Genomic DNA, 23,188 nt, shown 5'->3' on the forward strand with positions numbered 1-23,188 from the left:
AAAATATAACTCTAGGGCTTCCCTGGTGGCGCAGTGGTTGAGAGTCCGCCTGCCGATGCAGGGGACACGGGTTCGTGCCCCGGTCCGGGAAGATCCCACATGCCGCGGAGCGGCTGGGCCCGTGAGCCATGGCCGCTGAGCCTGCGCGTCCGGAGCCTGTGCTCCGCAACGGGAGAGGCCACAACAGTGAGAGGCCCGCGTACCGCAAAAAAAAAAAAAAAAAATATATATATATATATAACTCTAGGGAGAGTGAAATGGCACAACCTTTTGGGATGGTAATTTTAGCAATATTCATCAAAATTTAAAACGTGCAAATGCTTTGACCCAGCAGTTTCACAGCCAGGGAATTGTCTGCCAAGAGTACACTATGTTTTCTAAAGCACTGCTTATGATGACAAAAACTGAAAACAATCTAAATGCCCATCAGTAGGGGACTTTTAAATTATGGTACTTTCATACAGTGATTCAATATATATTAGCATACATACACATATTTGGAAGCATATACAATAAACTGTGATTAATGCTTATATCTGCTAAGCAATATTCAGAATTGGAAAAAGTTTCTTTTTCAATTTTATAAATATAGAATTGAACTGTGTGAATTTTGAGATGAACTGTAAATCAGTTTTAAAATCTACACATTATTTGAAGGAATTAGATACACATTTGACATAAGTTAAATCATATTTTAGTTCTAAAAAACCATCAGATAGATAATTAAGCCAAATGCTACTTGATGTTTTCTTTTGTTGAGTATATCTTTAAAATGTGGTCAAATATAGGTTCATATGCAGGAGTGTCCAGATTTCTTTTCTGGGACAGAGGTAATTTATAAAGTATTTTTGATTAATTCAAATGGATCAGAGACCTAAATATAAGAGAAAGCTAAAACCATAAAACTCTTAGAAGAAAACACAAGAATAAATCATTGTGACCTTAGATTAGGCAATCTTTTAGATACGACCGAAAAGAAAATGAAAAGTGAAAAGACAACCCACAGAATGGGAGATATTTTCAAATCATATATCTAATAAGGGATTTTTATCTAGAAGGTAAGAACTTTATAGAGACATTTTACCAATCAACAGTAAAAAGACAACCTAATTTTGAAATGGGCAAAGGATCTAAATAGACAGTTTTCCAAAGAAGATATACAAATGGTCAACACCATGATGAGATACCACTTCACATTCACTAGAATGGCTACAATAAAAAAGACACATAATTACAAGTGTTGCTCAAGATGGAGAAATTGGAACCTTCATACACAGCCAGTGGGGATGTAAAATGGTGCAGTGCATCCACTTTGGAAAGTAGTCTGGCAGGTTCTCAAAAGGTTAAACAAAGAGTTACCATACAAGCAATTCCACTCATGGGTATATACTCAACAGAAATGAAAACATCATGTTCACACAAAAACTTGTATATAAACTTCATAGCAGCATTACTCATAATAGCCAAAAAGTAGAAACAATGGAAATGTTTATCAATTAATGACTGGATAATAAAATCTGTATGATTGAATATTATTTGGCAATAAAAAGGAATGAAGTACTGATACATATTACACTGTAGGTGAACCTTAAAACCATTATGCTCAGTGAAAAACACCTGTTACAAAGGCCATATATTGCATGACTGCATTTATATGAAATGTCTAGAACAGGCCAATTCATAGACGGAGAAAGTAGATTAGTTCTTGCCTCATTGGAGGAAAATAAGAGATGACTGCTAAAGGGTATGGAGTTTCTTTTTGGGGTGATGAAAAAGCTGTAAAGTTGACTGCAGCATTGATGGCACAACTCTGTGAATATGGTAAAAACCACTGACTTGTACACTTTAAATGGGTAAAATGTATGGTATGTGAATTATATCTAATAAAGCTGTAACCCCCCCAAAAAAAGACTTTTGAGACAGTCCACAATATTAAAGAAAAAAGTGATTCAAACATCCCATGTAACCTTACCTTGGACACTTCCTCTTTCCCGTTATTTTCTTTAATGAATACCTTTTCTAATTCGGGACTTATTCCTTCTACATTGCAGGGCACACGTGAAACAGATGATTTTGGCACTGATACATTTGACAGTGGCATAGGGACTGATCTTGATCCAGTAGCCTACAAAACAGAAGATAGGTGTTATCAAATTATTTGTGGCCAAAGAAATCAAGAACTAAAGAGCATGGTAAATCTTAAAAGAGAAACTCAATGAGCAGAGTTATTTTGAAATTTCAAATACAATATAAATTCAGATACACATACAGCAGTTTAGGTTCCAAAGTAAGGAAGTAAGGTAAAAATTACAGAGTCAAAGTAATGTAAGTATAAAGGTATGATTGTAAACTGTACACACTTTTCCAGTAGAATGGCAGAAATCGAGTGTCCTCTACACTGTTTAATTTTTTTTCTTTTTACTGGAAAAGCATAGTTGAAATCATGTAAGTTGAGTGTATCACGTGACACTTCAGCTCTGCTCTGTGCTTGTGTATGTGTTTAAAACATTTGTTCCCTGCACTGTGACAATTACCTTATAGTATTTTTCATTTCCATTTTATCAACCATTTAAGAAAGGCTTTTGGATTACTAAGTAGTGTGGCAACAATATCATGTTAAGTTCAGTAACACTCACTTAACAACTATAAGGTTGCTTTCAAAAGTCCTTTGGAGGAGTTGTCAAAAATTAACCACCTCTCATAGCTGTCCTGCAGGAGGTACCACAAAGTGTAAGACAAGCCTTTTGATGCTCAAGGAACTTAAAGAACAGAAAGGAAATAAGAAAAATAAAGATGAACAAGGTAAAAAAGAACAGTATATGATCTCTACCTTATTCTGAATGATTAAAGTTGATATATATGATTCATAATGAGGTAGACAGCTAGTCATTGATTAAATGAATAATATATTTCCCACACTCAGTGCTGTGCTCCTGCCATCTGTAAACTGCTGCCCACGAATGTCCTTTGTCTCATTATTAATGCATGAGCTTTTTTCATACTAAAGTTGTAACTCTTTGTCATACATTTACTGTTTACTTTAGTATGAAATATCTTTCAGTACTTTTATGGTTTTTCATATTTAAATATTTAACCTACCATGATTTATTTTTGTGTATGTTATGAAGTAGTATTTTTTCCCACATAGTAATCAAACTGCCCCAACATTTCTTTATGGATTCTGTATTTGATTTCCTTGAGTTGTTACTTGATAATCCCTATACAGAGCTCCACTTTAACTGCTCTAACTTTATAGCAGTTACATTTTGCATTTTGGTATCCTATAGGGAAAGCCTTTTCAAATTTTCTTTTTAACTGGCATTACTTTTCCATATTACCTTTGAAAATAACTTTTAAAGTAATAAAACAATTCCTTTTACATTTCCATTGGAACTCAATTTGTATGTTAATTTTGGTCAAATTACTATTTGAAAATTATTGAGTCTTCCCATGCATGAATGACTTCCCATTTGTCTCTATTTTATATTTCATATCCTCAATAAAGTCTTATAGTTTCCATATTTCTTTTAAGCCTAGGCATTTTATATTTTTCATTATATATATACTAACAAGTTATTGCTAGTTGTAACATAATAAGAAATATGTACTTAGTTTCTACCCCTGGTTCCTGACACAGAGTTCCTAAAATCTTGTAATTTCCTGAGGGACAGAGGCACTAGCAGCATCTTTTGTTCCAATATTTGGTTTTTGACACCAGTCCTGACACATAGCTCCTAAATCCCTTGGAATTTCCTGGGAGATAGGACCAAGAGTTTTTTGTTCTAATGAGGCGACTCTTGGTGGGTTCCTGAATAGGTTCCAAATGGGGGGGCTGGTCACTAGAAAGAAGCCATGATTAGAAGCTTGGAACTTCCAGTCCAACCCCCATCCCCCTCATCCTCTGGTGAGCAGAGGGGCTGGAGACTGAGTTAATAATTAATCATGCCTATGTGATGAAGCCTCCCCAAACATCCCTACGCTACAGGTTCAGAGAGCTTCCAGGTTGGTGAACACATATCCATGTACCAGAAGGGTGGCACACCCCAACTCCATGCGAGCAGAAGCTCTTGCACGTGAGTTACTTACAGACCTTGCCCTGTGCACCTCTTCATCCTGCTGTTCATCTGTATATATCCTTTATTATATCCTTTGTAATAAACAAGGAAATGTGTTTCCCTGAGTTCTTTGAGCCGTTACAGCAAGTTACTGAACCTGAAGAAGGGGCTGTGGGAATCCCTTCTTTATAGCCAGTAGGTCAAAAGTACAATGACAATCTGGACCTTTCAACTGGCATCTGAAGAGGGGCAGTTTTGTGGGCGGGGTCCTTCACCTGTGAGGTCTGTGCTAACTCCACGTAGTTAGTGTTATAACTGAATTGTAGGACACTTGGTTGGTGTCTGGCGAGTCAGAGAATTGGTTGGTATGGGAAAAAAATCTCACACATTTGGTGTCAGGAATGTTCTAAGCAGAGGGAAACAGTAGTTTACCTTTACTAGTATAGGAGGAAACAACTGATTTTTATGTTTACATTTTATCTGATCATTAAGTTCTCAGTTTTTCTCCTTTTTATTGTGAAAAATTATAATCATAATTAAACAGAATAGTATAAGGAACACTCAGGTGCACGTCATCCAGTTCCAAAACTTATCAACATTTTCTAACTTTATATTATCTAAACATCCACTTGTTTTTGTTCTTGGAGTATATTAAAGCACATTCTAGACTTCATATTTCATCTACAACTATTTCAGTAGGTATAGCAAAAGATAATTATTTTTAAACATAACTACAATGCCAAAAAATTCAATGTAAATTGGGAACAAGTGTATAAATTTTTTCTGTTAAATCAATATGTCAATAGATATATTATAAATGCATTGGGCTCTTATAGAAAAGGTGCTTGAAAGAAACAGAATATGAATAATAATTCTACCAGATTAAGAAGAAAAAGTAAGGCATATGTGAATTTTCTCTTGAAATGTCTGAGGCTTGCTTGCCAACTACATGTTTGTTTTACAGCTTTGATGAGGTATAACTGACATACAATAAAATCCTCCCATTTTAAGTATGTAGCTCATTGAGCTTTGTAAATATATAGTCATCCAATTATCAGTATAATCACATTTTAGAAACTTCTATCATCCAAAAAATTTCTCTAGGGCTTTTCTACAGTCAATTCCCACCCCTAATACTTTGCATCATTTTGCTTTTTTGAGGATTTAATGTAATGAATCATATAGTATGTAGCCTTTTGCTTCTGACTTCTTTTACTTGCCATGATGTTTTTGAGATTCAACCATGTTGTTATAAGTACCAGTAGTTCCTTCCTTTTTACTGCTGAATAGTATTACACTATATGGATGTATGAAGGGTTGTTTATCCATTCACCAGTTCATGGATATTTGTTGGTTTCCATTTTTTGACTCTTATAGATACTGCTGCCGTGAACAATGATATAGAAGTCACTGTCTGGACATATGTTTTTATTTCTTGTGGACAGATACCAAAGAGTGGAATTCCTGGGCTATATGATCAGTGTATGTTTAACTTCTTAAGAAAATGCCAAACTTCTTTCCAAAGTAGCTGTACCATTTTGTGTTGCCACCAGCAATGTGTGGCTGTTCTGGTTGCTTCACATCCTTATCAACACTTGGTATTGTCAATATCTTCCATTTTAGCCATCCTATCATTAGTTTTTTAATAGTCTAGTAAATTCACTTTGATTTTCTAAATATACAACAATATCGTAGGCACATAGTGATAACATTTCTTACTGCTCTGTCTAGAACCTCTAAACTACTAGCAAATAACATCAATAATTACAGACATCTATGACTTCATTTTTATTTTAACAGAAATACTTCCAGTATTTTATTGTTAGGATCTAACTACATTTGCAGTTAGTCCCATTAGGAAGTGTCCTATTTTAGGATAAGTTTTTATCACATATGGATACTGAGTTTTTATCAAGTGTTATTATGTTATTCAGCATCTACTTTGACTTTCTGATGCAATGAACTAACCTAATACATTTCCTAATGTTGAATTATCCTTACATTTGTGAAACAATCCCTAATGAGATTTTTTTGATACACTACTTGGGTTTCTCCTGCTATATGACTATATTTGATTTACTAAAATTTACATTAACATTTGTAAGTAAATTTGGTCTAGAATAGCATTTCCCGAAGTTTGTTCCATGGGGTATGTGAGTACATGTTTGGGGTGGGGGTGGGAGGACAAAAAAATGAATTGTCAATTTCTTCCTAAGTCAGATAGGGGTAAAATACATCAAGAGACACAGAGAGAGATGGGTTAAGGTACTATGAGGAAGATTAAATAAGATAATGCCCAGAGTTGCTTAGTAGCGTGAATGAGCTAGGATTTCAGCCCAGGCCAGTAACAGTCATCCTTGTTACCACTACACTCTGTTATGTCTGTTATTAAAAGATTACACATATGGCTAAAACAAAAACAAAAACTTCTTAAAACAAACATTGTAACAGAGCTAGAGATTTACATTAATTTGTTTTAATCCTAAAATGATGGTTTCTCCTTTATAATGAACCCTTTAAAAGGAATTATTCCAATCTGGACAAGAAGTTAGCCTACCTGAGTGTGATTGATTGCTATATGGTTGCCATGGAGAGGTGACTGACGATCCTTCTCCTTACTGTGCCGACTGCTCTGCTTACTACGTTGTAGTTGCTGCCTCAGTTTGGCAATCTGCTTTGGGGAGAAGGGAGGAGAAGCAAGAAGAAAACAGAAGTGAATACCAAGCTTTAAGTATTTATTTCTTTAATTTTAGATGTTAAAGAATAAAATTTTTATCAAAGATTTCAAGAAGAGACAATATTTCACTACAATGATTTATTCTCCAAGTTTTAATAATTAAAACTGTTGAAAATAAGAAATATATGCTACAAATGCTTCACTTATACGATTTAAATATTGTTGGTAAATACATAGACTAAATTTCCCCAGATTATTTCATATTTTACCTTTGTAACACCAGAAACATCTTCCCCTTTAAACACTTTTTCTAAGATGAAAAACTAGTATTTCACATACCTATTAAAGTCAAACCCAATCTCTTAATATAGGGACCTCATTATGTTTTTAAGTTCCCATCTTATATAAACAAAATGGATCTGGTAGACCAATTACTAAACACTTTAAAATTGTAAATCCCATGGTGTAAATCGTATGGCATTTAGCATTAGTTACTTGTTAGTATTTAATATCTTACTAATATATTACTCTTAGTCACAAAATCTTTATTTTCCAGCTTTACTGAAACATAAATGACATATAACATCATGTAAGTTTAAGGTGTACAATTTTTTAAAAAAATTAACTTATTTATTTATTTTTGGCTGCACTGGGTCTTCATTGCTGCAGGCGGGCTTTCTCTAGCTGCAGCGAGCGGGGGCTACTCTTCATTGCAGTGCACGCAGGCTTTCATTGCGGTGGCTTCCCTTGTTGCCGCATATGGGCTCTAGGGTGCACAGGCTTCAGTAGTTGTGGCATGTGGGCTCAGTAGTTGCGGCTCACAGGCTTTAGAGCGCAGGCTCAGTAGTTGTGGCGCACAGGCTTAGTTGCTCTGCTGCATGTGGGATCTTCGCAGACCAGGGATTGAACCTGTGTTCCCCTGCACTGGCAGGCGGATTCTTAACCACTGCACCACCGGGTAAGTCCCTATACAACATGTTGATTTGATGCTATTATATATTGCAAAATGACGCCACTGTAGCGTAAGTTAATACCTCCATCTCATTACATAATTACCATTTCTTTTTGGGGGTGAGAACATTTGAGATTTACTCTCTTAGCAACTTTCAAGTATATATAATACAGTATTATTAACTATAATCAAAATTCTGTACATCAGATCCCCAGAAATTACTCATCTTATAATTGGAAGTATGTACCCTTTGACCACTCCCCTTTACCCTCCAGTCTAGCAACCACCACTCTACTCTCAGTTTCTATGAGTTTAGCTTTTCTTAAATCCCACAAACAAGTGATACCATACAGTATTTGTCTTTCTTTGTCTGACTTATTTCACTTAGCATAATGCCCTCAAGGTTCATCAATGTTGTTTACAAATGGCAGGATTTCCTTCTTCCTCATTGCTGAATGTATGCACCACATCTTCTTTATCCACTTCTCCATTGACAGATACTTGGCTACAGTGACACAACTTTTCAAGACAAATATAACTTAGGAGTGTATTCTCCTAAATGGAACAGTAAAACTCCCAGACTTAAGGCTTAAGAGAAAAGTCATTTCTACAATATGGCTTGGAATTCATTAAACTATTAACATATTTTAGGTGCTGTATAATCTTCTTAAACTGTGCTAGACCTGAAGTAAAATATACCTGAGCATTTTCAAAGGGAATCAGTAGCAATTTGGGGGAAGTTACTTAATATTGGTATTACTTTCCTTGTAGAAAAGATGACATTAATCAATTAATAGGTACTCCTTGAACATATACAGTGAGCTCAGTTTTATGTTACCTACTAAGCAAAGTGCAAATACAAAGTAAACTGTGTAAAATATATTGATTTCCTCAAAGAGATGTTAACAAAATGCTTATTTGGAATAACCATGGCAATGAAAAGCAAAATAGTTGCTATTAAAGCATGTTAATGGTCGAGGGGAAATGTATATAGGTTGCTGGGAAAACTTACAAACAGAAGAGAAGCAGCATGGAAGAAAATAAAGCACCTAAAAGAATAATCTATACCCTTTCTTTTAAATAAGATCCTCTAGTTTTTGAAACTCTTTGTAGCTTATGGACATCCCATACAATTTCCTTGCAAAGATATATAAATAAGATTATCTATGTTAATATTTGTGTTCCTTGCTCTCTGTTGAAATGACATTGTTTTCTTCTAGAGAACATTAATTTTCATGAGAAAAGGAATCAAAATTAGTAGGTAATCATTATAAATCAAGACGTTATACTCTATGATAAAAATAAATAGAATTTCAAATTGTACAAGTTATTTAATTAGGGTAGGGGTATAAAATTAAGTGTTTTCTGAATATTAATGATGTTTCAGTGGTTTTCAAAACTGGCAAGAGCTTACAGAGAAGAGCCCATAATGCTTACAGATTAATCAAAGCAATTTGTACTTTTTAATTTTTAAAAATAATCTTTAAAAATAAACAGACAAAAATAATCTGAAAATTAATCAATCCTAATCACTCTTTTTAAAGGCCTTTGAGATATCATATTAAGCCGGAAAAGTTTTTGTTCTAAATAGCTTTACCAAACCCCTGAAAACAAAAAGCATACATAATGGTACACACCTTACTTTGCTTGGAATATCAACTTAAACTATGCAACCTTATAGTTTCCACACATTACTGTTTATCTTTGGATTATAACATAGTTCTGCTTTTGTTTACAACTTAGAAGAGATCAGAGTAAAAAGGAAGCCCATCTTACTAAATATATATACTAAAAACATTACAACTCTTACTCAAGAACCATGTAAAATGAAAACAAGATATAGGGCTTCCCTGGTGGCGCAGTGGTTGAGAGTTCGCCTGCCGATGCGGGGGACACGGGTTCGTGCCCCGGTCCGGGAAGATCCCACATGCCATGGAGCAGCTGGGCCCGTGAGCCATGGCCGCTGAGCCTGCGTGTCCGGAGCCTGTGCTCCGCAACAGGAGAGGCCAAAACAGTGAGAGGCCCGTGTGCCACAAAAAAAAAAAAAAAAAAAAAAAAGATATAATAAATCCTCCTTTGCTTCAGAATATAGGAGGTTCCTGTGTTATTTATACCACATTCAGGAGAGGGGCTGACCTATATAACAACTGCAAATATTCTCACCTCCCACAGCTTTTACTTAGAATTTCCCTTCTCTTTTCCCTTTGATGCTCAAGAGCCCATGGTCATCCAAAGCCGTCTCTTCTCCCTAAGTTCAGTACCAGTAGACAGTAGACACAAAGGTATCTCTGGGAGGAAGGGGCAGAGGGGGTTGTAATTTCCACCCTACACTCACACACCCCTCCCATCTCAGCCGTAGTTCCAAACCTCTGCCTAAGACAACCTCTCTAATCAATCCTATGTTCCAATGCATCACACAAAGCTCTTGGTCCTCACTTCAGTGGGCCTACCCACCCTAGTTACTACAGTGAAATGCCCATACAACCTTCCTTTACAAAGGGAACCCTAAGTTATACTGACTGGATTTCTTAAACTATAGATGAATCTTACTTGTGTTTCTAAATATTCATTAGCAATGCCGTGGCCTTAAGGAAAAAATTAAGAATGGACCTTGAGGGTATTATACTAAGTGAAATAAGTCAGACAAAGAAAGCCAAATACTGTATGATCTCACTCATATATAGAATCTGAAAAAACCAAAACCAACTCACAGAACCAGAGAACAGGGTCTGGTGGGGGGCAGAAAATGGGTGAGGGTGGTTAAAAGGGTACAAGCGTCTGGTTATAAGATGAGTAAATTCTGGGGATGTAATGTAAAGCATAGTATATTTGACAGTTGCTATGAAAACAGATCTTAAAAGTTCTCACTCCTCATACACAAAAATTATAAAAATGTTGAGGTGATGGATGTGTTAACTAACCTTCTCGTAGTAATAACTTTATAATATATACATATATCAAATCATTATGTTGTATATACCTTAAACTTATATACTGCTATATGTCAATTATATCTCAATGAAGCTTAAAGAAAAAAAATTAAGAGGGAAGGAGATAGGAGCATTCTTTAAACATGAAAGGGGTCCTAGGCACATGGGCTCCAAAGTTTGAAAAAGTTAGGGACTAAGTAAGCCTGGGTCACAAAGAAGAAATAATATTGTAGAGAGAAGAATTAGCATAAATACAAAAAAATGACTAAAATATTTGTGGAATTAGATGAAGTAAAATCAGAGACTGGCCCCACTGAAAAGCTGAGAACTAGGAACACATTTCACTGTAAATTTTTGGAAATGTGATAACATCACCCTTGTTTATTTGCTATTTTTGTCCTGTTAGTTTCCCCCACTATTGTTAACATTTAAAAACAGGAAAAAAGGGCTTCCCTGGTAGGGCAGTGGTTAAGAATCTGCCTGCCAATGCAGGGGACACGGGTTCGAGCCCTGGTCCAGGAAGATCCCACATGCCGTGGAGCAACTAAGCCCGTGCACCACAAGTACTGAGCCTGTGCTCTAGAGCCCACGAACCACAACTACTGAAGCCCGTGTGCCGCAACCACTGAAGCCCGTGCACCTAGAGCCCATGCTCCGCAACAGGAGAAGCCACCGCAATGAGAAGCCCGTGCACCGCAACGAAGAGTAGCCGCTGCTCGTCGCAACTAGAGAAAGCCTGAGCGCAGCAACAAAGACCAAACACAGCTATAAATGAATGAATGAATGAATGAATGAATAAATAAATAATAATAATAATAATAAAAACAGAAAAAACCTAAAATCCGAGCCTCAAAAGACTGGTTGAGTAGTTTTGCCTCAGGTAGTGAAAGGGAGGGAGGGTAACATTTCTCAGAATGAATTCTATAGTAGGCCAAGGAACTGAAACATCTTAAACAGACTAAGTGGCTGCAGTAGGAAGGGAAGCAGGATCCTGGGGCTTTTGAAAGAGGAAAAAAAAAAAGTGAGAAGAGAGCTCGATTAACGCCAGGAATGGCACTTTGTCACTTGCGTTTATATGAATTCTCTCATTCATTTCTCAGTTAAAACATATGAGATAGGTACTACTATTATCCCCACTTTATAGGTGAGGAAACTGAGAGGTAGGAAGGTTAGCTTGTTGAAAGCCACACAGTTAAGTGGTAAAACAAGTATATGAACTTAGGAAGTGGAATTCCAGAGTCTGCTCTCTTAATCACTATTCTGTATTGCCTAAAGGATCAAGTTAATAACTCGTAAGGAGATAAAGAAATCTTACAAAAAGTGAAGACAGACATACAAATGGGAACAACATACAAATGACAACAGTTGAACTGTTAAGAAAAAAGTCCCCCAAACAATTACTAAAGATATTAACCCAACAAATTTTTCTGAAAATCTAGTTTCAGAGGTTATGAATCTCAAGCTGTTATTCTCTTTTATATGAAAAAAAGAGAATATGTGACAAACTTTAGTGCTTGTAAAGATCAGTGTGTCAAAAGAAAGGTTCTGCAGTCTAAAAACAAATTTTACATATTATATCCTTTCACAGTGTTCAAAGGAATTTAAAATGCAACATTACCTACTCTAATAGTAAAAATAAAAATTTAAAACTTCTTTTTGTTTAATATAAATATGAATAATTCATGCTGTTTTCCTGTTTTTCTAATGAAACCCTAATGAAATAAATGCTGTTTATTCAGCCCTCTGATATCCAAATGCACAAACATAGGCATACATATGCACAAACGTGCATATATAAAGAACACAGATATGTAAGCACATACACATGCACAGGGAGTTGTCACCTGCATGCACATCACCTTTACACATGCCCATGGACAGACATGCTTGCCCACATGCAGACTCACAGAAGCCCCCACCCCAGTAACAGAGAGATTTACACAGATCCATCCCCACAAATATAGCTAGCTTTGGGACAATTGTTATACACATAAAATAGTTTTTAATATAGACATGTATTTACCAATAAGGCATATTTGTCAACAGAGGAATGTTGACAACAATATCAGACTAACATTTAAAGAACACTTGGTCCATAAACTCACTAGATTCCACAGATATATTGTAACTGTTTTACAGATGAGGAAACACTTTGAAAAATAAAGTACCTTTCCCAGGGTAACACAGCTAATAAATGGCAGACCCAGTCCTTTAGCCTTTAGTTCGTAACCCCTTCCTATTACCTACAGGGCTGCTGAAAGTAATACTGTGTTAATGTTCGCAAATAACTACCAGTCACTATGTATTGGCTCATAATCTCAACCACTTCGCCAAGTAACTTCCTTTCTTAATGCTGGAGATATTGCAAGATGTGAAACTGCAATAAAGGTGAACAAAAACTTGATGAAGCAATTAACTGACTACATACTAACTTAATGATATATTTCTTTTTTGATAAGCAGTTTAATAACCTTAAATATTGTTCATATTGGATCCAGTTTTAAACAATGAAAATATTATAAAACATCTTTACAATTCAATTTAATATGGACTCAGAATTTATTGGATAAATATTTGTATTTTTAAAAGACTTTACCACATAACTAAATAAAATTCTTCAGACTGTTGTTTTTTAGGTCCAGAGAAAATATTATTGCAATTTTCCCCTAGTATAGTATGATAAAACAATTTTTTTTCATTAGGGCAGAATGTATACTCTTACTAAAACTATAAGGAAACTTTTATTTTTCTTACTTAAAAAAGGAAGACCACAACAATATTTATTAATCACTATTTGATCAGAAGCAAGGAACTTCCCTAATTATTTCACTTAGAGAAAAACTATCCCAGTAATGAGAAGAGGGCTTATTGGTGAGATAAAGAAGCAATCCATGATTCTTCCTTTTATCCACTGAAGGACTTAAGAATAAAACTCACCTTTTGCAACTTATCTTTATCAAAATCAGAAAGAGTATAAAGTCAAAACAACAATACAGTAATATCATTTATATTCTCTCTGGGAACGTCACCCTCTGGGATAAAGAGTAGGTTTACTTACTGCTTACTATAAAAACAGTGGATTCTCCAAGTTCTATTTCTCTTCTATAACGTGATCTACTATATGTGTAGGCATCCATTTAGGCCCTCCCCATCACCCCCACTGGACTTGGGGTTCAGGGGAACTAATGCAAACTCGATAGTCTTGATACCTGCTGTGCAGTGAATAATAAAGTCCATTGTCTCTAAACCACGAGCCTCATGACTTCTGACAGCACCCATGGAATAGTAAAAAGCTAACTTATTAGGTTATAAGTAGGAAAAAATCAAATCCAAGATGCGGAGGGTATACTTCCTCTTTTGCCTCAAATGAAGAGAAAGGAGTTTTAATGGAACAACTTGGAAGGACTGATTGTTCCTCACAGATAAGAAGACCGGATGGACTGGAATCTGACTCCACCCCAGATACTGAAAATGTTGAGCTAGGATGATGGAGATTTACTTTTGCTTTAGAATCAGCCTAAACTCCCAGATATTAACCAGATTTTTTTAATGTGCAAGCTTCCCAGTAACCATTTGGGAAATTTGAAAGTGAGAGTCATAGTGGAGGGTTGTCTTAGGTCCTACTTAAGAGGACCACCTGGAAGGGTAAACAGAGCTCAGCACCTGAGAAACTGAATGTTATTTCTAGAATTCTAGAGGCTAAGGAGAGAGTAAGATAGAAGTGTAGGTAAGAGATGTGCAGCAACAAGGGATGTCCAAAGAACCCATGAAATTACTCTACAAAAGGTCAGTTTTAAAAATCTGTCAAGCCCAGCTAATTGACAGGCATCTGATAACAGTACCAGTCAAGTAGGAACATTTCTATTCCCCTTACCTCTCCCCTCTCTCCCCCAAGCTCCAACTCCAGAGGGGTCAGAAATCGTAGCTATGGAGTTAGGAAAGAGGTAAGCAAGAAAGACAAAAGGAGCCTCCGGGATCCCTTCACCCATGAAGTCATTCATCTGCAGTAGGCCCTAGCTAGAAGAGGAGTAGCTGCAACCATGAAATAAGTAGGAAGCTTTAACTGTTATGAGAGATTGGAAAGCACGTTCACTTGGAGGAATCATAGGTGTGTAAGAGCTTCTGGTTTTGCACCATACACAAGAGATGAACTTCTCTCACTGAATAAGGATAGTGGGAGTTAATATAAAGTCCTTTTGTGAATATCCCTTAAAGTCTTATCTTGATTTTCCTAATATGTAATTAAGCTGTTTAAAAAGTAGATTGTATCTACTCTTTCTTTTGAAATTCTAGATGCTTTTACACAATATTGAGCATACAGACTTATGCATTTGATGCTATTCCATGAACAAATGCAGTGCCACTACAGGCTGACGATGTATGCTAAAATATATAGTTAAAATTTACCTGTCTTCTCTTTTACCTCTATTAAATGTATACAAATCAAGTACCATAAAAACAGAAATAGAGTCAGATGTAGAAAACAAACTTATGGTTACCAGGGGAGAAAGCAGTGGCAGGGGGGAAGGGTGGAGGGAGAGATAAATGGGGAGACTGGGATTGACATATACACTCTACTATATAAAATAGATAAATACTCTGTAATGACTTATGGGAAAAGAATCTGAAAAAGAGTGAATATATGCATATGTATAACTAATTCACTTTGCTGTACAGCAGAAACTAACACAACATTGTAAAATCAAGTATACTCCAATAAAAATTAAAAATAAAAGCACCATCAACAATAAAAAAATGATAAGTACTAATTAAATCCTTATCATTTGCTTAGCAGACTTCTTAAACTGTAGTTATGCTTTATAAATTAATTTTAAATTGTGTTATGTAAACAGGGAACCACATATCTAACCAATGGAAAAGTACACTTAAACATTTGTTTGGTTTGTTAAATCTAAATAAATGTTGGGTTAACATCCCTCCAGTAAACATAATTCAAAGGAGGAAAAATAATCTTTTCATAAAAGAAAATGATGTCTCACTTGGATTCATTTCCTTAACATGGACACAACCCATAACTTCACTGTATATTGGTATCAGTTAGTTTCTGACAAATGTGTTGATAATCTGTTTCCCATTTTTTTGTAGGTAATCTTTCTTCTAATTGCAAGAATGAGTAAGTGTGTGTGTGTGTGTCCTTGATCTACAACTCAGTTTACCTAGGGTGGAAATTTTTTCTTTGTCCTGTTTATCCTTCATGGAATTGATGGGCTTTTTCAATATGAAGACACGTCACTCTCCAAATCTAGCATATTTTCAACCTTTAAGAAATATCTCTTCCCTGATGCCTACTATTCTTACCTTTTGGAACTCCTTACTCAGTCTATTTTCCTGTTTCTTAACTCCTCTTTCATATTTTCAACCTCTATCTTTTTTTTTTTTTTTTTTTTTTGCGGTACGCGGGCCTCTCACTGCTGTGGCCTCTCCCGCCGTGGAGCACAGGCTCCAGACGCGCAGGCCCAGCGGCCATGGCTCACGGGCCCAGCTGCTCCGCGGCACGCGGGATCCTCCCGGACCAGGGCACGAACCCGTGTCCCCTGCATCGGCAGGCGGACTCTCAACCACTGTGCCACCAGGGAAGCCCCCAACCTCTACCTTTTTAAAAATTATTTTTAATTTTTTAAATTGAAGTACAGTTGATTTATAATGTGTTAGTTTCTGGTGTATAGCAAAGTGATTCAGTTATATATCTATATATTCTTTTTCATATTCTTTTCCATTATGGTTTATTACAGGATATCGAATATAGTTCCCTGTACTATACAGTAGGTCCTTGTTGCTTATCTACTTTATGTATAATAGTTTGTATCTGCTAAGCCCAAACTCCTAGTTTATCTTCCCCTGCTCTCTTTCTCCTTTGGTAACCATAAGTTTGTTTTCTATGTCTGTGAGTCTGTTTCTGTTTTGTAAATAAGTTCATCTGTATCATATTTTAGATGCCACATATAAGTGATATCATATGATATTTGTCTGACTTACTTCACTTAGTATGATATCCCTAGGTCCATCCATGTTGCTGTAAATGGCATTATTTCATTCTTTTTTATGATTGAGTAGTATTCCATTGTATATATGTATACAACATCTTTATCCACTCATCTGTTGATGGACATTTAGGTTGCTTCCATGTTTTGGCTATCGTAAATAGTGCTGCTATGAACACTGGGGTGCGTGTATCTTTTCGCATCAGAGTTTTCTCTGGATATATGCCCAGGAGTGGGATTGCTGGATCATATGGTAGTTCTATGTTTAGTTTTTTAAGGAACCTCCATACTGTTTTCCATAGTGGCTGCACCAATTTACAATCCCACCAACAGTGCAGGAGGGTTCCCTTTTCTCCACACCTTCTCCAGCATTTATTGTTTGTAGACTTTTTTTTTTTTTTTTTTTGGTACGCGGGCCTCTCACTGTTGTGGCCTTTCCCGTTGCGGAGCACAGGCTCTGGATGCGCAGGCTCAGTGGCCATGGCTTACGGGCCCAGCTGCTCCACGGCACGTGGGATCTTCCCGGACCGGGGCACGAACCCATATCCCCTGCATCGGCAGGCGGACTCTCAACCACTGCGCCACCAGGGAAGCCCTGTTTGTAGAGTTTTTAATGCTGGCCATTCTGTCAACCTCTATTTTTTTATTCTATATTCTAGATGATTTGCTCATCCAGACTTTCTCAGTTGAGACTTTTGATTCACTAATTCTCTCTTCTGCTGTGTCAATTTAAGCCATCAAACAGTTTATTTTTAATTTCACCAACTTTTATTACATATAAGACTTAGGATCCTTTCTCTTTCTGCCTGTTCTTATTTACTTCTGTTCTCATTGTGAGCTGTTTCCTTTGAAATTCTTTACATTCTTATTTCTAAATTCTTTTTTGAGATTGTGTTCTTATTCTTATTTTCTCAGATATGACTCTAATGTACCTGCTGTCTCTTATGGCAATAGATTTCCTTACATACCCTAAAATACTTACTTGCAAGTTCTCTGTATGTGGGAGTTTTATATTTTGTGAACTCTTTACTGCCATATTGTTTCATGGTTGCTTAGACTAGTGCTTCAGAGTTGCATAGCTTCAGAGCAAAAGTCTTAAGTCAGGAAGATTGGGGCTTTGCTCCTGCATGGGTAGAGCTCTATTCCAGATGCCATATCTACACACAACATATTTGGTTACTATTTCCATTTTTGTATAGAGGCTTGTCTGGCCCACAAGAACACCAACAGTGTCAGGTGGAGTTTTTTCAGGTCTAGTTTTACTGCCTGGAAACATGGTCCCAGTTCCCTGCTTTATACAGACAGCCCAGTTCCAATCTCCCATTTGCAAGATATATTTGACTCTCTTAAAATGTGTAGTCTCTTAAATTTGGCTTAACTCACAGAAACCTGGCCAACACGATCCAGATTTCTGAGTCAGATAACATCAACATCCACTCATCACTAAGGATTTCCCTTCTATTCATGGTCTGCAGGGGTTTTCCTTGTCTTAAATGTAGCTAAAATATATTTACTTACGTATTTCTTTGAAAAATTTTCACATTGTAGTCTTAAAAGCTTGGAAAAGAGTGGAAGCAGACTATTCAGGTGCTTCACTGACATTTAAATCAGAAATCCAGATGCAAACTATCTGAGGGGAAAAGCATGTATGTGACTCAGGAAGAACGGATGTGATACAGCTGAATTTGGTGCCGAGACAAGGAAGCAGGTCAAAAGTTGTTTGTTAAGGGCTTCCCTGGTGGCGCAGTGGTTGAGAGTCCGCCTGCCGATGCAGGGGATACGGGTTCGTGCCCCGGTCTGGGAAGATCCCACATGCCGCGGAGCGGCTGGGCCCGTGAGCCATGGCTGCTGGGCCTGCGCGTCCGGAGCCTGCGCTCCGCAACGGGAGAGGCCACAGCAGTGAGAGGCCCGCGTACCGCAAAAAAAAAAATAAATAAAAAAAAAAAAAATAAAAAAAAAAGTTGTTTGTTAAAAAAAACACTGAACTTTAGTAGCATATAACTGAAAAAATATATTACTATTTCAATAATAGTTTTGGCTTTCATAATTTCCTCAGATTCCAATTCTGTCATCTTTTATAACTATTCTTATTTTTACTTTTAGTCTTTACCCATGTACTCATTTTTCCAGCCTCAGTTATATATCACTTAAAATTTAATATCTACCATGGACATAACATGGAAAACCTACTAGTCTTTTATGTTTATTCCTTTTTTTTCATCTTTATTGAAATGTAATTTACATTCCCTTAACTTCATCCATTGTAAGGGTAAAATTCAATAAGTTGTAATCACTTTGTAGCGTTGTACAAAATAATCACAATTCAGTTTTAGGACTTTTTCATCACCCCCCAAATTTGCTTTGAGTCTATTTGTAGCCAATCACCCCTACCCCCACCCCATTCCAGCCACATGCAACCACTAATGGGCTTTTTTTCCCCTCTATAGATTTGCCTTTTCTGGCATTTCAATATAAATGAAACCATACAATATGTAATCTTATTCATCTGGCTTCTTTCACTTAGCAGGAATTGGCAAGCTACAGTCTGCAAGCCAAATCTAGCAGGCCACATGTTTTTGTAAATAAAATTGATTGGAACATAACCATGTCCACTCCATATTGTCTGTGGTTGCTTTCACACTACAATAGTGGAGTTGAGTAGTTGCAACAGAGGCTCTGTGGCCCACAAACCATAAAATATTTACTATCTGGCTTTTTAGAGAAAAAAATTTGCTGACCCTTGACTTAGTAAAATGTTTTTGAAGTTCATTCCCATTGTAGCATGTATCAGTATTCAGTACAGTGTTCCTTTTCATTACTGAACAGTATGCTATTGCATGAACACATGACATTTTGTTTATCCATTTACCAAACAGTGGATATTTCAATATTTTTTAGTTTTTAGCTATTATGAGTAATTCTGCTATAAATGTTTGTGTATATGATTCAATGTAAACATGTGTTTTCATTTTTCTTATACAGAGTCCTAGGAATAGAATTGCTAGGTTATATGCAAAGTTTCTGATTAACTTTTAAAGAAACTGTCAAACTGTTTCCCAAAGTTGGCTGTATCATTTTATATTCCCAACAATGTCTGAGGGTTCCAGATGCTCTTCATTCTTGCTAACACTCGGCATTTTCTGTCATTTAAATCACAGTCATTGTAGTAGGTGTGTAGTTGTATCTCATGGTTTAAATCTGCATTTGCCTAATGTCTAATGAGGTTGAACACCTTTTCATGTGGTCATTTTCCATCCATACATCTTTGATGAAATACTTATATCAAAGTCTTCCCCTTTTAAGTTCATTGTCTTCTTATGATTTTTAAGAGCTCTTTATATATTCCAGATGTAAGTCCTATATCAGATATGATTTGCTAATATTTCTGTCTGGGGCTTGTCTTATCATTCCTTTAGTCATGTAATGTAAACGTTCATTTAAATGAAGTTCAGTTTTTTTTTCTTTTATGGACTTACTCCTGGTGTTGAATCTAAAAATGCCTTGCTTAATCCAAGGTCTTCTAGAAGATCTAAAATTTTAGAGCTTATATTTAGGACTATGATCCATTTTGAGTTCATTTATCTCTACAGTGAGCATCAAGGACCTAACTATTTTTCCTATATATGAATATATAATTATTCCAGTACCAGTTATCAGAAACACTTTTCAACTGAATTGCACTGGCAGCTTTGTTGAACATTAACTGACCATAAAATATAAGGGTTTATTCATTGATTCACAATTTTGAATCATTTATCTATATTTCTTTCTTCTTTATGCTAATATTTTGCCAAATTTATTAATACAGATTTATAAGAAAGTATTGAAATTGTACCACACAAGTCCTCCAAATTTTTCCTTCTTTTCAAAATTACTTTTGGCCAATCTAGGCCCTTCACATTTCCACATAAATTTTAGTATTAGCTTGTCAATTTTTACCAAAAACAAAAACCCTGGGAAGAAAACAGGGATTATACTGAATCAATTTGGGGAGAATTACCATTTTAATAATAATACTGAGTCTTCCAATCCATGGACAAACTGTCTGTCCATTTATTTAAATCTTTAAAAATTTTGTCCAGCAGTGTTTTGTTCTGTGTATAAATCTTGAACTGCTGTTGTTTAATTTATTCCTAAATATTATAATATTTTTGATGCAACTATAATTGTTTTCTGATTTAGGGGATTGTCCATATCTAATATCTAGACAAACACTTGATTTATTTCTTTTTTTATTATCTATTTTACACATATTAGTGTATGTATATCAATCCCAATCTCCCAAACCAGGCCTTCCCCGCTTACCCACCTTGATGTCCATATGCTTGTTCTCTACATCTGTGTCTCTATTTGGGCCTTGCACAGCGGTTCACCTGTACCATTTTTCTAGATTCCACATATATGTATTAATATACAATATTTGTTTTTCTGACTTACTTCATTCTGTATGACAGTCTCTCGGTCCATCCCCATCTCTACAAATGACCCAATTTCATTCCTTTTTATGACTGAGTAATATTCCATTGTATATATGTACCACCTCTGCTTTATCCATTCATCTGTCGATGGGCATTTAGGTTGCTTCCATGACCTAGCTATTGTAAACAGTGCTGCAATGAACATTGGGGTGCATGTGTCTTTTTGAATTATGGTTTTCTCTGGGTATATGCCCAGGAGTGGGATTGCTGGATCATATGGTAGCTCTATTTTTAGTTTTTTAAGGAACCTCCATACTGTTCTCCATAGTGGCTGTATCAATTTACATTCCCACCAACAGTGCAAGAGGAGAAGATAGTGGAGTAGAAGGACGTGCGCTCACTCCCTCTTGCGAGAGCACCAGAATCACAAGTAACTGCTGAACGGTCATCGACAGGAAGACACTGGAACTCAGCAAAAAAGATACCCCACATCCACAAGACAAACAAGAAACCACAATGAGATTGTAGGAGGGGTGCAATCACAATAAAATCAATTCCCATAACTGCTGGGTGGCTGACTCACAAACTGGAAAACACTTATACCACAGAAGTCCACCCACTGGAGTGAAGGTTCTGAGCCTCATGTCAGGCTTCCCAACCTGGGGGTCTGGCAAAGGAGGAGGAGTTCCTAGAGAATCACACTTTGAAGGCTAGCGGGATTTGACTGCAGGACTTCAACAGGACTGGGGGAAACAGAGACTCCACTCTTGGAGGGCACACACAAAGGAGTGTGTGCATCGGGACCCAAGGGAAGGAGCAGTGATCCCAGAGTAGACTGAATCAGACCTACCTGCTAGTGATGGAGGGTCTCCTGCAGAGGCGGGGGGTGGCTGTAGCTCACCGTGGGAACACGGACACTGACAGAGGAAGTTCTGGGAAGTACTCCTTGGCGTGAGCCCTCCCAGAGTCCACCATTAGCCCAACCAAAGAGCCAGGTAGGCTCCAGTGTTGGGTCGCCTCAGACCAAACAACCAACAGGTAAGGAACCCAGCCCCACCAATCATCAGACAAGTGGATTAAAGTTTTACTGAGCTCTGCCCACCAGAGCAACACCCAGCTGTATCCACCCTTCCCATCAGGAAACTTGCACAAGCCTCTTAGCCTCATCCACCAGAGGGCAGACAGCAGAAGCAAGAAGAAATACAGTCCTGCAGCCTGTGGAACAAAAACCACATTCACAGAAAGACAGACAAGATGAAAAGGCAGAGAGCTATGTACCAGATAAAGGAACAAGATAAAACCCCAGAAAAACAACTAAATAAAGTGGAGATAGGCAACCTTCCAGAAAAAGAATTCAGAATAATGATAGTGAAGGTGATCCAGGACCTTGGAAAAAGAATGGAGGCAAAGATCAAGACGATGCAAGACATGTTTAACACAGACCTACAAGAATTAAACAACAAACACCTACAAGAATTAAAGAACAAACAAACAGAGATGAACAATACAATAACTGAAATGGAAATACACTAGAAGGAATCAAGAGCAGAATAACTGAGGCAGCAAAACGGATAAGTGACCTGAAAGACAGAATGGTGGAATTCACTGCTGCAGAACAGGATAAAGAAAAAAGAATTAAAAGAAATGAAGACAGCCTAAGAGACCTCTGGGACAACATTAAATGCAACAACATTCCCATTACAGCGGTCCCAGAAGGCGAAGAGAGAGAGGAAGGACCAGAGAAAATATTTGAAGAGATTACAGTCGAAAACTTTTCTAACATGGGAGAGGAAATAGCCACCCAAGTGCAGAAAGCGCAGAGAGTCCCAGGCAGGATAAACCCAAGGAGAAACACACCAAGACACATAGTAATCAAATTGACAACAATTAAAGACAAAGAAAAATTACTGAAAGCAACAAGGGAAAAATGAGAAATAACATACAAGGGAACTCCCATAACATTAACCACTGATTTCTCAGCAGAAACTCTACAAGCCATAAGGGACTGGCATGATATATTTAAAGTGATGAAAGGAAGGAACCTACAACCAAGATTATTCTACCCGGCAAGGAACTCATTCAGATTCCATGGAGAAATCAAAAGCTTCACAGACAAGCAAAAGCTAAGAGAATTCAGCACCACCAAACCAGTTC

The 23,188-nt window shown here is 36.8% G+C and overlaps 1 protein-coding gene across 2 annotated transcripts in view; it reads right to left on the reverse strand.

Moving 5' to 3' along the window:
• GLCCI1 (glucocorticoid induced 1) overlaps positions 1–23,188 on the reverse strand; it is a 130,532-nt gene that overhangs the window by 23,976 nt on the left and 83,368 nt on the right. Inside the window, exons 4-5 of one of the 2 annotated variants that reach the window (XM_081243390.1) lie at positions 6,613–6,726; positions 1,973–2,125 (exon numbers count right to left, since the gene is read on the reverse strand). In XM_081243390.1, the coding sequence (XP_081099516.1) occupies positions 1,973–2,125; positions 6,613–6,726 (267 nt within the window). Of the gene's footprint in view, positions 1–1,972; positions 2,126–6,612; positions 6,730–23,188 lie in introns of both variants that reach the window. The other variant, XM_081243389.1, reaches the window with a different exon arrangement.

The sequence above is a fragment of the Mesoplodon bidens genome (assembly GCF_964165515.1).
Source record: "Mesoplodon bidens genome assembly, chromosome: 9".
In the NCBI taxonomy this organism is placed as follows: domain Eukaryota; kingdom Metazoa; phylum Chordata; class Mammalia; order Artiodactyla; family Ziphiidae; genus Mesoplodon; species Mesoplodon bidens.